Source organism: Corvus brachyrhynchos, unplaced genomic scaffold, assembly GCF_000691975.1.
Source record: "Corvus brachyrhynchos isolate BGI_N302 unplaced genomic scaffold, ASM69197v1 scaffold239, whole genome shotgun sequence".
Taxonomy (NCBI): Eukaryota; Metazoa; Chordata; class Aves; order Passeriformes; family Corvidae; genus Corvus; species Corvus brachyrhynchos.
The window spans coordinates 3,450,110-3,463,801 of NW_008246057.1; the positions used below are offsets into that span (position 1 = coordinate 3,450,110).

At 35.9% G+C, this 13,692-nt stretch overlaps 1 protein-coding gene across 1 annotated transcript in view; it reads right to left on the bottom strand.

The window, feature by feature from the left end:
- Positions 1–13,692, bottom strand: part of COG5 (component of oligomeric golgi complex 5) — a gene marked incomplete at its 5' end in the record, with an annotated part of 185,378 nt that overhangs the window by 42,544 nt on the left and 129,142 nt on the right. Inside the window, 4 exons of the mRNA XM_017745891.1 lie at positions 894–993; positions 2,962–3,123; positions 3,830–4,034; positions 6,275–6,356. Coding sequence (XP_017601380.1) covers positions 894–993; positions 2,962–3,123; positions 3,830–4,034; positions 6,275–6,356 — 549 coding nt within the window. The remainder of the gene's footprint in view (positions 1–893; positions 994–2,961; positions 3,124–3,829; positions 4,035–6,274; positions 6,357–13,692) is intronic.

Here is a 13,692-nt window from a genome sequence, read left to right on the forward strand (position 1 = left end):
TAAACAGAAACCATACTAACTAAATTGCTGTAATGTTTTGTAGCCAATTGGTACAAAAAATATTAGCAAGCATCTTTCTTTAAATGAAACATATAGCAAATGAATGTTACTGGAGTCTGAGTCTGCTGTCAGAATTAATGTTGCTTATTAAGTGAAAATCTTGTTTACAAATACAAGTAGTTAGTCATTTCTGGTGGGTCTGCATATTGCAAAAGTTAATTTTCATCTCTTCATAAAAAAACCATTACAATTTCAGCAACAGTCCTTAAGAGAAAATTGTTCATCTGAAATTTTTTTTTGTATTATGACAACATTCACTGTACTATCCATAGGCTCCTTGAAGGCTCTTACCCAAAAGATAAGGCTTTAGGGATCCTTCTTCTATTCAGTTTAACACTAGATGCCACTGCATGGTAAATGATTGGAAATATGTGACAAATGCGAACAAATCAAAGGTCAGTTAAATGTATGTCAAATAATAAATATATGGAAAAACCCAAAATTTCTCTCAAGTAATGAAAAATTGTATTTGAATCGTCCAGATTTTAATACCATAAAGATGCTGTATCATGTAAATGATGCAATATCAAATGTTGGTTAATAAAAACCTGAATTTAACAGTCTTGATTTTACTTAATGACAGCTACAATTTTGATGTTTTAAAAATTAATATGGCAAATTCAATTTGGAGTTATACAGATAAATTTTACCGCTATCAATAGACTGAGTTTGTCTGAAGGTAGAATTTAACTGAAAATGTTCATAAATACAATGGAAAGCTAACTGGAAGGTTTTGTCTATCTAGATTGCTTTACTGTTATGTTCTAAATCTACAAAAGCCAGAACACTGTACATGTAAAAACATTAGGTTTTAGAAATTTAAAATTACTTACAAGCTGCTCAGACTTTACACCGTAAAGCTGAATGGTCTTCGCCACATTTTTGGCCACAGCTAGACTCAGGTCTGGATCAACAGCAGCCACATTCAGCTCACTGGAAGCAAAGATTACAAATCTCAATTAACGACTAAACGGTGCTGTATTGAATCGATAAAGAATTAACTATGAATACACAGTTACGTGGCACGTCAATTTAGAGAGAGTAACACATACAACCAAGTCTTTCCACGCACCGTAATTCAGTTTACAATTTAACAAGTCATTTGGGAATTTTATGTGCAGTGTTCCTATTCTAGTAAAAATGAGCAAAGTTTAGGAATGACACTTCAGCATGAAATCACTATTAGTAAGCCATTCAAAAATATTGACAGCAATTAACTACATTCAAGCTTTGGCAGCAGCCTTCAAACATTACAGGTGAATACACAGTCATTCAACTCTGGAATTACATGAGCTGTGCAGAAATACCCAGGGGATGCCTTAGCTTGACACAACTAATAAGCTGTGTTTTAGGCAATCCTTTATAGTAAAAGAGGCCCCAAAGGAATGACAGGGAACAAATGAAGAAGGAAAAGACTTCTAAATCATTTCCAGTATTTTTTGTTCATGAACGTCCCCAGATCTCCATCGGCTGGGGCTGCATTCAGAACTGCTCTGCTGAAGACAGGCAAGCACAAGAAGCATCATGTTGCTTGTGGTGAGTTTAACCTCTCTCAAGAGCAGGAGAATCACTAAGCACCCCAACCTAGAATAATCTTCTCTGAGAACTCTCTAGGGCCCAAACACCATTAGCTAAAGGTAACTCTGGAAAACTCAGCTGAAATTTCATAATTTCATAATGCTCTTTTTCAAGGAGCAAAATAATATCAGACACTAACAGACATGTTCTGAGCATTTGCAACTCCCAGTCACAAGTACTATGTCAGTATTTAATACTTTACACACACAAACATACTATGAATACTGCCCATCTCTTTTCAGATTTTATTAACCAGAGTAGACCTTACCAAAAACCTTATGAGGGAAAATGCACCACTGATAATTTAAGTATCCCATTCTACAAATTCTACCTGGAGTAGTCATCTCTATCTTTTATCTTGCTGTTTTACTTCAACTAAGTATTTACACCAGGTATTACCACTTGCAGCCAAGCAACTACCAGTTCCCTTCGACGCAGTCAGAATAATTACGAGACCAGACATTTACAGTATGTGTAAAGTTTCTCTTCCTGATCTTTTATAAGCTCAAACATTAAAACTTATATTAAAATTCCATTTATCCCAGAAAAACAAAATACAGAAAATAAATAATAAAATGCATTGTTTATTATCAATAATAATAAAGAGGTGCTTATCTTGCTGTATTCAGCATTGGTGCAGCCTCATCTTGAACATTGTGTCCAGTTTGACGTCCCACAATTTAGGAAGGATGTGAAGCTACCTAAATGTGTCCAGAGGAGGGCAACAGATCTGGTGAAAGGACTGGAGGGATTGCCCTATGAGGGATGGTAAGGATTTGGGCTTGTCTAGTTCAGAGAAAAGGAGTCTGAGGGGCAACATCATTGCCCTCTACACCTTCCTAAGCACACAGGAAGCAAAGAGGGAGGTGCTGAGCATTCCTCCCTGGGATCCAGTGACAGGAGGTGTGGGAATGGCTCAAAGCTGCATGAGGGGAGGTTCCAACTCAGTATTAATCATTTCCTTAACAAGGTGTTCAAATAATGGAACAGGCTATTTAGAGAAGTGGTCGATGCCCCAAGCCTGTCAGTGTTTAAGAGGCATTTGGACAATGTTTTTAGCTTTTGGGTAGCCCTGAAGTGTTCATGCAGTTGGACTGGATTTATTGTTTTAGGTCCCTTCCAATTGAAATATTTTGTTCTATTGTGTGCTACTGTATTTTATCCTATCCTATCCTATCTTCTGATTTGATTTTTGCACTAACCTGCTTTATAAATAGAGAATAACCAACTTTTTACCACTAAGGAAGTCTAATTTCTAAAACTGTAACTTATGAAAAAATACATGCTGAGTATTACATTTTGCAATGCCTTATATGTACATACCTAGCTATAGTTTTTATGATGCTGTCAAGCTCGTCAGAAGAGGGAGGATTCCGACCTCCAGGAGGGAAGACAAGATTGATGGGGTCAAACAGTCGAGATAAGGATTTTGACAGATAGGCAGCTTCATATTGTTGCAGTGAATCTTTCAAGGCCTTTTCTGGACTTTGGATATAGGAAAAGGTTACTACATTTTAAATTAAAATACACAATAGCATTAAATCTTTCCAGACATACAAACTTTGCCATACTGAACCTGTTTTTCCTTTCTACTCTTTAAACATACGCATATGAAAAACATTCTTCTGGTAAGTCTCCCACTGACTGCTCAAGAACACATTTAAGTCAATACAATTCTCAATATAAAATATTCATTTTATCTTACATAAGTCTAGAAGTCCTAATAGAATTGATGAGCTTGTTTCAATTTGATCTTTCTGATATCACTTAGATCATGTTTATTCTATGATGTCAAAACTAAAAACTGTGAATCATAACAACTGAGCATTTGTCACACTCAAATGATTGCAGTGTCATTAGGAAAAAGCTACTGCTGTAATCACAATGCGTACAAAACTGAATTTTCAGCATTCTCCTATTCTTTTCACCCAAAGAGACAAAAAGATAGAACTTGTTCAAAAGTCAGAGACTTTATGAAAGACAAGACAACCCAGCACCATTAGATATATAGCCTAATGAAAAGCCTGCAGCTCTAAAACAGCATTAGAGCAGTAACTGCAAGAGGGGAAAAAAAGTCTTAAAAATTCTCCCACAGTGACAATTTGAATAACAGTAAGTTTATAAAAATATTCTGTTTTCTTACAGTTTGCAAAGATTTATATTTTATAGTCTTACAGTTCATAATACATACTCATAATCTTCATTTCTTTGCATGAATATGTCCTGTGCATCTTCTTCCATTTGTTGTAGTTCAGCAAAAAGATCAGTAGTTCCACTTGTGTTAAAATTCCTCTGAATATTTTGACTGTATTGTTGGAGGCGCTTCCACAAGTCATTATAAAGCCTCAGTAATTTAGGGTATTCTCCTTCAAATGCTTGTTTCAAAAACATAGAGGCTGCAAAATAAAGCAGTAAGCAATACACAATGCTAAGTTCAAACTAATCTTTTTATTCATATAAACAATGTTATCCTAAGTTTAATATTAGTAATGTAATATTTATAATTAATTTCAAAGTGACATAACTATAATATTAAATGCACTTGACAGAGGATCTAAAGCACCAGTACAAAACCCCCAACTGGAAGACTGGATATGAAAAGCTTTTTTTATTTTGTACAGTAAATGTTTGGTATCAAACTTAATTATTATCATCATTCATTTAAAGCCAAAGTGTAATTGGAAATCTCTAAATCTAGAGATTTGCTAACAATATCTTGATGGAGGAAAAATGTGGGGCTGTGCAACCTTGAAGATAACAATTTAAAACAGACAAAGATAACTCCTATGAACCAAAGTCTTCAGAAATGTAATGAGGGAAGCATATGCCTTTATGTACACTTCTTAAAACAAGGTATTTAATATGCAATTCCTAAACTTGTCAAAGAATGACAAAGCAAGCAGAAAAAGAAGCATTATTTTCAGCCTAGAAAGGCTTGCCACAAGTAACAGGAAATGAAACAAATGTACAACTGCTTTAGCAACTGTTAATCTTGATCTAACGTCACTCATACTCTATAGATTTCCCATTACATTAGGAGATTAACACTGTTCCATTCATTCCTAGGTTTTTCAGGTTCCAGACATCTGCCCTATTTCACCCAGCCTGTGCTTTCAACTCAAATATATACTAATTTTGAATATTGGAGGATTCACATTTATTATCAAACACAAGAGTTATCGTAGGTAACGAAGCTGTGTTTACAAAGATTATCCCAACCTCACAAAAGCAGATCATGATCTAATAGCAAACCTTGTAAACTGCCATAAATTCCTATTTTTACACTATTTTTCTGATATCTCATCTTCCTCTGATATATATGATCCAGAATCTGACTGATGTCAATAGATTCAGTCACCAGAAATTTATGTTAAAAATGAACATTCTCATGTAGATGCCTTGCTTAAATGAAAAAATTTGCTTACTGTAAACATTATCTCCCCAAAACTTAGCTGTATCAAAACAAAAACATCGTTCACATTGAAAACCCCCTATAAATGTTTATATAAAACACATTATTAAAAACTGCAAGTAATAAAATAGTTTTGAATAGCTGTTAGAAAAAGTACAGCTGACAAAATGTAAGAGTTCCCTCAGTTCCGTAGTGTTGGTTGGTGCCATTAACTGATGTCATAATTTTACAATCTTAAAACTGAGTGCTGAGAACAGGTAGCACGTGTTCAGTTTGAACACAGGAGGCGCAGGGTATGTACATACTGCTCTTAAAGCAATGCATAAGGCAAACAGTAAAATTAATATGTTTTAACACAAGATGCATACATTTTCTTTTGGGATCATCTCGTTACTTAGCAACCACTGAACATGAATCCACCAGCTAGTTCCTCAAAATTATACTGCTGCTATAAAGCCTGGAAGGTCCAAATTTTGAAGGGCCAGTGCAATAGCTGAGATCACAAAGATAAATGCACATCTAATGCACTTCGCCTCTATGTGCAAAAGATTAACTTTAAACACTCTATGCAAACGTGAAAGATACTTTTATGAAAGTACCAAACTCACCTATGATCCAACTGCATGCTGCATTAGCATGTTCTGGTAATAGAACTGCCTTATGTTAACACATTATTTATATTTAATATTCCTTGATTGTATCTGCTATTTGCGTATTACACATGCAGAGAAAATTGTGTATAATCAGAACACCAGCTGATTATCTGTATTTATACAAGACAATTTTGAAGTAACTAAAATCCTGTTTATAACGGTATCCAAAAAATGGCTGAAATCGGATTTTTACAACCAATCAGTGTTTAACAAGAAAAGACTAAGAATTTATCTTTAAAATCAAATTACTGATTTTGAATTTGGCAAACCTACTTGCTTTAGAAAGTATAAATGTACTAACATTTTTACCTCCACATACAGTTCGAAAAATACTTTTTGTTATTAGATAACTATTTAATGAAACAGAAAATATTTCTTTCTGAAAATTCAAACCTAATTTAGGAGGATCCTGTCGGGTTACAAACCCAGAAGTTTCAAACACACAGACCTTGTACTGAGTGAACCACTGCTATAGTTCTGGTAGAGGAGATACCAAGCAAAGGGCTTACTGAAAAGCAAGATTCAAAATAATTACAGAACACATTAAAAATCATTTATACTGAATACTTACAGTCTGTTGCTGACTGAAACTGAGAGGAAAGTGTCTGGGTTACTGCAGTCCAAAATTTGTACAAAATATCAGACTGGCCATCCTGAGAACAAGGGACAAAAGGAATACAAGTTTCAAAACATATCCTTTTCAAAGAATCTCAAACAATGCAAATGCTTCCAGTCAAAGCTGCTCCTCATCACTGGGAATAAAATCAAAGTGAAATCTGAGAAATTTCCCTCAGGTTTTAGAGCTAGAAAAAGCATTGGAGAAAAAAAAAATAAAAGTTTCAGTCTTGTCTCGAATGAAATATTTTCCTCCAAGTCTGAGAGAAATGCTCCCAGCTCTCTAGGGGTGTGAGAGCAGCCCGAAGCAGCACACCTCAGGAGATGTGTTAGAAAATCTCTTTGCACTGCAGTGACCTTCCCATTCCGTGGGAGTTCTCGTGCCAGCTACACCATAGCAATTATTTACTGCCATTACCCTGAAAACTCCGACCAGGGACTAAACCCACTGCGTGCTGCACACAGAGCAGCTGTGGTTCCCAAAAACATAAAACACATGAAAATACAGTGAACTTCACAGCTGCCTGGTGCCAGCAGGGCAGAAGTGGAGGTGGAAACAAGGGAGCACACCAAAGGACAGGTAGGCAGAGGCAGGCTACTTCCCTACTGCCCCCAACATCTGGCACTTAGAATCAAGCATTAAAGCGTGATTTTTGATCCCTGTCTGTGTGCTTGAGGTAGAAAAAAAATTCCAGGAGATGAGGATGAGTATCCTGTCCTGCCTGCTTGTTAGATACTTGGAAGACTGTTCAGTGTTGTCATGGGAAGAGAAAACCCGCTCTGAACACAATGGTTTTCTTCTGTGTATGGTGAATGTCATCCATTGACCCTATTGCTACATTAACCAGTTGGACAAAATCAATATAGGAATGATAATCAGAAAAGAAAAAAAAAGTCAGTTCATCTTCTGCACTGCCCAGCAGTACCACAAAAAGGTGGAGATAATCTATTGTATTTAAAAGTATGGCTACTCCAAAATGAATTACTACTACTGAAGATGATAAAGGAAAAAAAATGCTCTTTTCACTTGCAGTGGCAATAACAGGCAAAGAAATGAAGGTCTTTAGAATGTCATTCATTAAGATGTACCACTGCATCCCTCTTGAAGATCTGTTCATTAAAAGAGTGCAAGTTCAAGCTCAAGTTTCAGTTAAAAAAAAAATCATCTTAAAGAATTAATATAAACCTGAAAATCAGTTAAAGGCATACTGATACAGCTAAAAGTAATGATAAAAAATAGGATTATCATCATAAACTCTACAATTAGATGAGGAATTCATCCAACTCTACTCCTTATCACTAAAGATAAACAAGGATAAAGTTTATGGGTCATGTGTTAAGAATCGAGAGAGAACATCTTTTATGCTGTTGAACTCAAAATGTACGGTAATTAACACTGAATGCTAAAATAAACTGGGATTACAGAATCTCATTTTTGACTGCTTGAGGACAATGATGGATTTAGAAACTGAAGTAATTTATTTTACAGCTATGTTTGTATTTTCTGTAAAATTATACTTGACTTTCATAAATGGGCAAAATAAAATCAGAATATCAGAAAATGATTCAGAAGGTTCACTGCATAAAATCTCTTTTCTTTGGTAAATTTATTGCTATAGCATAAACGTGAAATTACTTAATTCTTTATTTCACAGTTTCAAATTTAGAACATGAAGACTACAATAAAACAAATGGCCTTTCACATCAAGTATAAATTAATCGCTTTTCATGTTCTCTATTCCAACCTGGAACAACAGTTTCCTATTGAGCATGGTAACTCAATTCAAATTCTAAATAATCTAATGGAGGTGGAAAAATACTTACAAAGCACTTTCAAACAACTTTTTTTCATTACTGTAATCACCATCTACATCTCTGTCACAGTCTCAGCAGAAAACGCAGTGATTAAAGGGTCCAGAAAACAAATAGCCATGTACCCTGCACATCAACATTCCTATCCTGTCAGATTCAACATGGTGACAAGTAACAGTAACATACATGTGAAGACATTTCATGTTGCTGTGGAAATACATAACTTTTCTATGTATCTCTATATACATATATAATATAAATTCAGACATATATACATACATATGTTCTCATGCATAGATAGCCACACCCATACCAATTAGCCTCCGCTCATTATCTTGTGTCTTCTGACCTGGGAAAATGGTGTTCATTAACTGGATCAGAATTTTGTAGTGAAGAAGGCCCTCATGGCTCAGCTAGCCAACTGTATTATGTATGAGGAGAGACAGAAGGGAAAAGCTACGTGGAAAAGTCACGTAACATTTCATACTGACTGACTACTCAGTCAAAAATGTTTAGGGGAAAAAAATAAATGCCCTGGTTTCAAACCAACTAAAATCACTATCTACAGAGTGCTGGTTGCTTCTATAACACATGATACGAGATTTCAGTTTGTGCAGTGCTGAGATGCAGTCTCTCTGGAGGTGAAATATAGCTGCTGATTAATAGCACAGAGAAGACCATGTAAGACCATTTGTGGCAGGAACTAGAGAATACTGTTGCCTACGCATACACCAGGGGGTATTTAAGTGGGTGGATTGTAGCTACCAAAACTAGAATACAGCAAGGCATTAGCATTAGGTACTCCTGAGGGAGTAAGAAGCGTCATATGCAACCATGACCATCCAGAAACAATTTATTTTGTTTAAATCTGTAATTTCTTTTGCGTACACATTAATTCAGTATACTACTTTTTAAAGTACATTTAAGACTCTCACTGCTTGTTTTTTAAATAATGTGTTCTAATAAGGATTAGATATATGCCTGTATGAGAATTGTAATTTAACTGCTTAAAATGTGATGTGCAATTCCATTTGACAATAATCAATACTAGAAAATGATGCAGAAAGGGTAGCAAAAGGAGTGTTTTTCTCCAGCTTAGCAGGAAATTAAAGGAATGTCCCTTGTACTGGACAACTTCTTCAAGGACTGAAAAAGACAGGCAGGATGAATATGGAAGAGGAGAAGGCAGTTCTGCTTGCCTGAAATGTACACAGCAAATTACTGGATTATCTTAACGCAATGGAAAGTTTGTAAGCCTTCCCCTGTGCTTCACATGCAGCATTGTGAACAGCAACTGACAGTATCAGAAAGTAACTGCTCTTTTGGGCCTTTCGCTTTCAAAAAACTAAAATCAGCTAGTTAAAATTACCTTCTTGTCATCTTCCCATCTGTAAATAATGAATATAGTCCTCCTCTACACTTATACCAAATATCCTCAGTGGTAGACAATGTATGGGAGCATTGGGTACATCCACATTTGTGATTCAATGTGTAGATAGGACTCTTTCTGGTCCAAAGCTGTCTTGTGTCTAATACTTGTTGTCTTGCAGAACACACTGAAGTGTGCTAGCAGACTAACTTCCACTATTCAAGGAATACACTACTTCATAATTATCTTAAAAAGAACAACTTGTGCAATTAAATAGCTTTTTGCCGTATATCATCATGTATTTGTAAAATAACCCAGAAGGATGTACTAATATTTCTATCAATTAATATTCTGAGACTTTAAATCAGGAATTTTCAATTTCTCTTGCTTCTGAAAATGAAATAAAATTGGAAGATGTTAAATTACTTACACCCCCTCCAAAATAAAAATGCTTGCTTTGAAATCTAGTCACAAGCAGATTAACATCTTGTGATACAATCCCTTGTAGCAGGAGCAGCTGACAAGATGAGTAATGAACTGCATCCGATTATCTTTTCAGCTCTGTAGCAATCATTTTCCAACAGCTTCCTATGCCATAACCAACAACACTGGAAAAAGGTCACCGTTCTGTCATACTGCCCCCCTCCCGAGTATGTGTTTAACAACACAGGGAACACATAAACCTTTGGAAGCTGAGGCGTTGTTATCTGGCACAAAGCTGTCTCAGGTGCATACTGCGTACATAGAAAGCCTACATAAAACACCCGTACATAATTGAAAGTCTCCCAGAAGGAAATTATTGCACATTAGCATAAAATACAATGTTATTTCCTCTTGTCATGCGATACATTCTTTCTTCAACAAAAGAATCTTAACTGTAATTGATGGCATTTAAAACTCATGGTAGGCAAGATTCAGGTTGACATATACATATTTTCTCCATCATGAAATACAACCAAATTAAATCTACGAACATTAATTGCAAGCAATTGTAAGATTATAATGGCAAAACAGAACTTTCCCCCCAAACCAGATCCATTTCACTCAGCAATTTTTGAATTAATGATACTGTCTGTTCGCAACTTTATTTTGATCTCACAGCACAGAAAATCTGAACATAAATCATACTTTCTACTACTACAAAATGGTGGGGAAGTAAGATCAGCCACAGAAATGGCTATTTTCTAATAAAAATCTGTTGTGAAAATGCTCCTATGCCTAAAGCACACTTATATAAACTAATATCTAACAACAAAAACTGTGAATTAAAAATACTGTCGCTCTTGTTCCTGTGACCAGTGACCACTTTATTCCCCAAAACCAAACAGCTGAGCAGGCACTTACATGATTTAGTAGCCCCTATGCAATCCCTTATGCAGTGCAAGACAGTTTAGATCTGTCTTCCTCTTGTTAATTCTTTATTTTCAGAAATGAACTGAACAACTGCCCAGTAACATAAATTAAGGCAACCCTCTGTCATTCTCACCTGCTGGACAGCTGGCCACAACCAGGGGAATGGAAAGATACTTTTGACAGACATATGGACTATAGACACTTAGCTACTTTTAAAAATGTTATTTCTAGGTAACCCACTTGCATCTGTGCAGAGTAAAATAGAAAAACACAACAATCAGACTGCACTCTGGCCCAGCCACTGTAATTTTCCCCTTTTTCATACTGTCCAAAAATTTGGTACTCGGTCACACATACTATTCACACAGGAATTATTTGTTCATGAAAATGATACCCAGAAATCAGACAAAATATGTCCAGCAGGCTAGACCACAAATGACGATGCATTTTTTCAACAGTAGGCTCACTTTATTGTGTATGTGAACTGGACAATGTTTATCTTTATTAAAATAATAGATGCAGGTAGTTTGTTCGACTTCCATTATATATCTTACTTATGTGAAATTTAAAATATGCTTAAGTGCTTTGCTCAATCAGAGCCATAACCAGTAATGCACTGAAAGTATTTTCACTTTATGTAACTATTTCATTTCAACTATTACTATAAAGTCACTATTGTCAATACTCGGCACAAACAGTAACTCTGCGCAACTTTCCCATAATAGAGCAGGTTTTAGATAAAACATTTGAGATTCTATAATAGAACCACAGAATTAACTAGGTTGGAAAAGACCTTTGAGATCATCAAGTCCACCCTATGACCTACCACCCTGTCAACTAAACCATGGAACTGAGTGCCATATCCAGTCTTTTTAAACACCTCCAGGGACTGTTACTCCCCCACCTCCCTGGGCACCCCTGTCCAATGCCCAATCACTTTTCCTGTGAGGAACTTTTTCTCAGTGTCCAGCCTAAACTTCTTCCCCTGGTGCAGCTTAATAACACTGCCTAATGCCAGTGCCAGGAGACATTTGGACAATGATAGTTCATCCTGCTCTCTGTCCCAGGAACTCCATGAGGCTCCAGTCAGATCATTCCTCCAGTCTCTTGAGGTCCCTCTTGACGCCAGCATGACCCTCTGGAGCATCAGGCACTATTCCCAGTTTTGTGTCATCAGCAAACCTGCTGAGGGTACACTCTGGCCCATCATCCAGATCACTAACGAAAACAGGACCGGACCTCGTACTGACCCCTTGAGGCGGGTACACCACTGACCCACTGCTACACTCTGCACCACTGATCACCACTTCCTGGGCCTGGCCATTCGACTGGGCCATTCATGATTAATCCCACACTGATAAAAAGCTGAGTTTCAGAACACAGTGCAACTGGGAGAGCCTGTAGACTCAATCATCTTCTATGCAATGACGGGTGGTAAGGAAAGGATTTAGATCAGTATTCTTTTACTGGTATGGAATGAATGGGTGGGGAGGGGAATTTATACTTATCTATTAATTTTTTTTTCAGTAGTCCTTTTATCTTTAGTGCATGGTATTACAGCACATAAGCAGACTTGTTAATAGTGTGAAGCAACACTATTACTCAGATTGATGCATTGACTGCATAGATTTGAAATTTAGATTCAGTGTTGCCTGCTTGCAAGATTATAGAAAAAACTACAGACTGACACAATTAATGTGCTAAACCCCTTCTCACTCACATGAAAACGATTTGTTTTCCCAGTTGAAAAAATATAACCCATTTTCACTAACAGTTACTAATAAGTTAATAAATCACTGAACAATAGTGGGCTGAGTACCAGTAACATCAGAGTGAAGATATTAGAAGATCTATAGTCACTGTTACTATACAATAATATTAATGCTAAAGCCTGGAAAACTGATTTCAAGTCTCTTCAAACATAAAAACACCTTACCTCATTTTAAAAACCCATATCGAACTACTAATTAACTTTGCTATTACTGAAATGAAATTAATCTCTTTAGCTCTGTTCTTAATACAACTATTTAGTATCTGACATTAAGCATCATCAAGGTATCTCTCAAGGAATGACAATAAAAGTACCCCCCTTCTTCAGTATTAGACAAGAATGTAAGAAGATGCTGAAAGGACATATATTTATTTTTACAAATGTCTCTATTTCCTCTACACTGTAAATTTAGAACTTAATGAGTATCATTTCCCATCTGTGAATTATCATATTTGTGTGTCTAAAATAGCTATTTTAACATTCAAATAATAAATCTGACCCACTGATTCTAAACTGGCTCCTACTTCATGACAACCACTTCCAACTTATTTTTCCCTGTAGAAATTTTGATACTTTTGAGTAGAATGTGAAAAGCATCTTTATTGTGAAGCCTCTTTGAAATGTAAAACAATATAGTGAATATTACCATGCAGCCAGTTGCTGCAGGCTCCTGAAATCAGGCTTTGCATACTAATACATACAGTGTTTTCTATCTGTAATCAAACGCTCTGCCATGGAGAAATGCGGGACTTGCGAATGTTGCTCTAAAAACAGAAGACATTTAAAGGACAGTCTAAATATTTTTTCCACCAATAAAGCAACAATGCAAATAATTTAACAATTTCATACGGCAAGATCTTATGGGACAGAAATAAGGAAATCTATTTGCACTATTTCTATAGCAACACAATTGCCAAATGTTAGACTGTGAACAAAAAGCCATCATCCTCAGTAGTGTAATTAATCAGTAAAGAAAAGACAAATTCTGAGTGTATTTTCAATAACCTTTTTCTATATCCTTAAAGTAGTCAGGATTAAATTTCTTAAAATAAGAGTGAATTTAAATTTC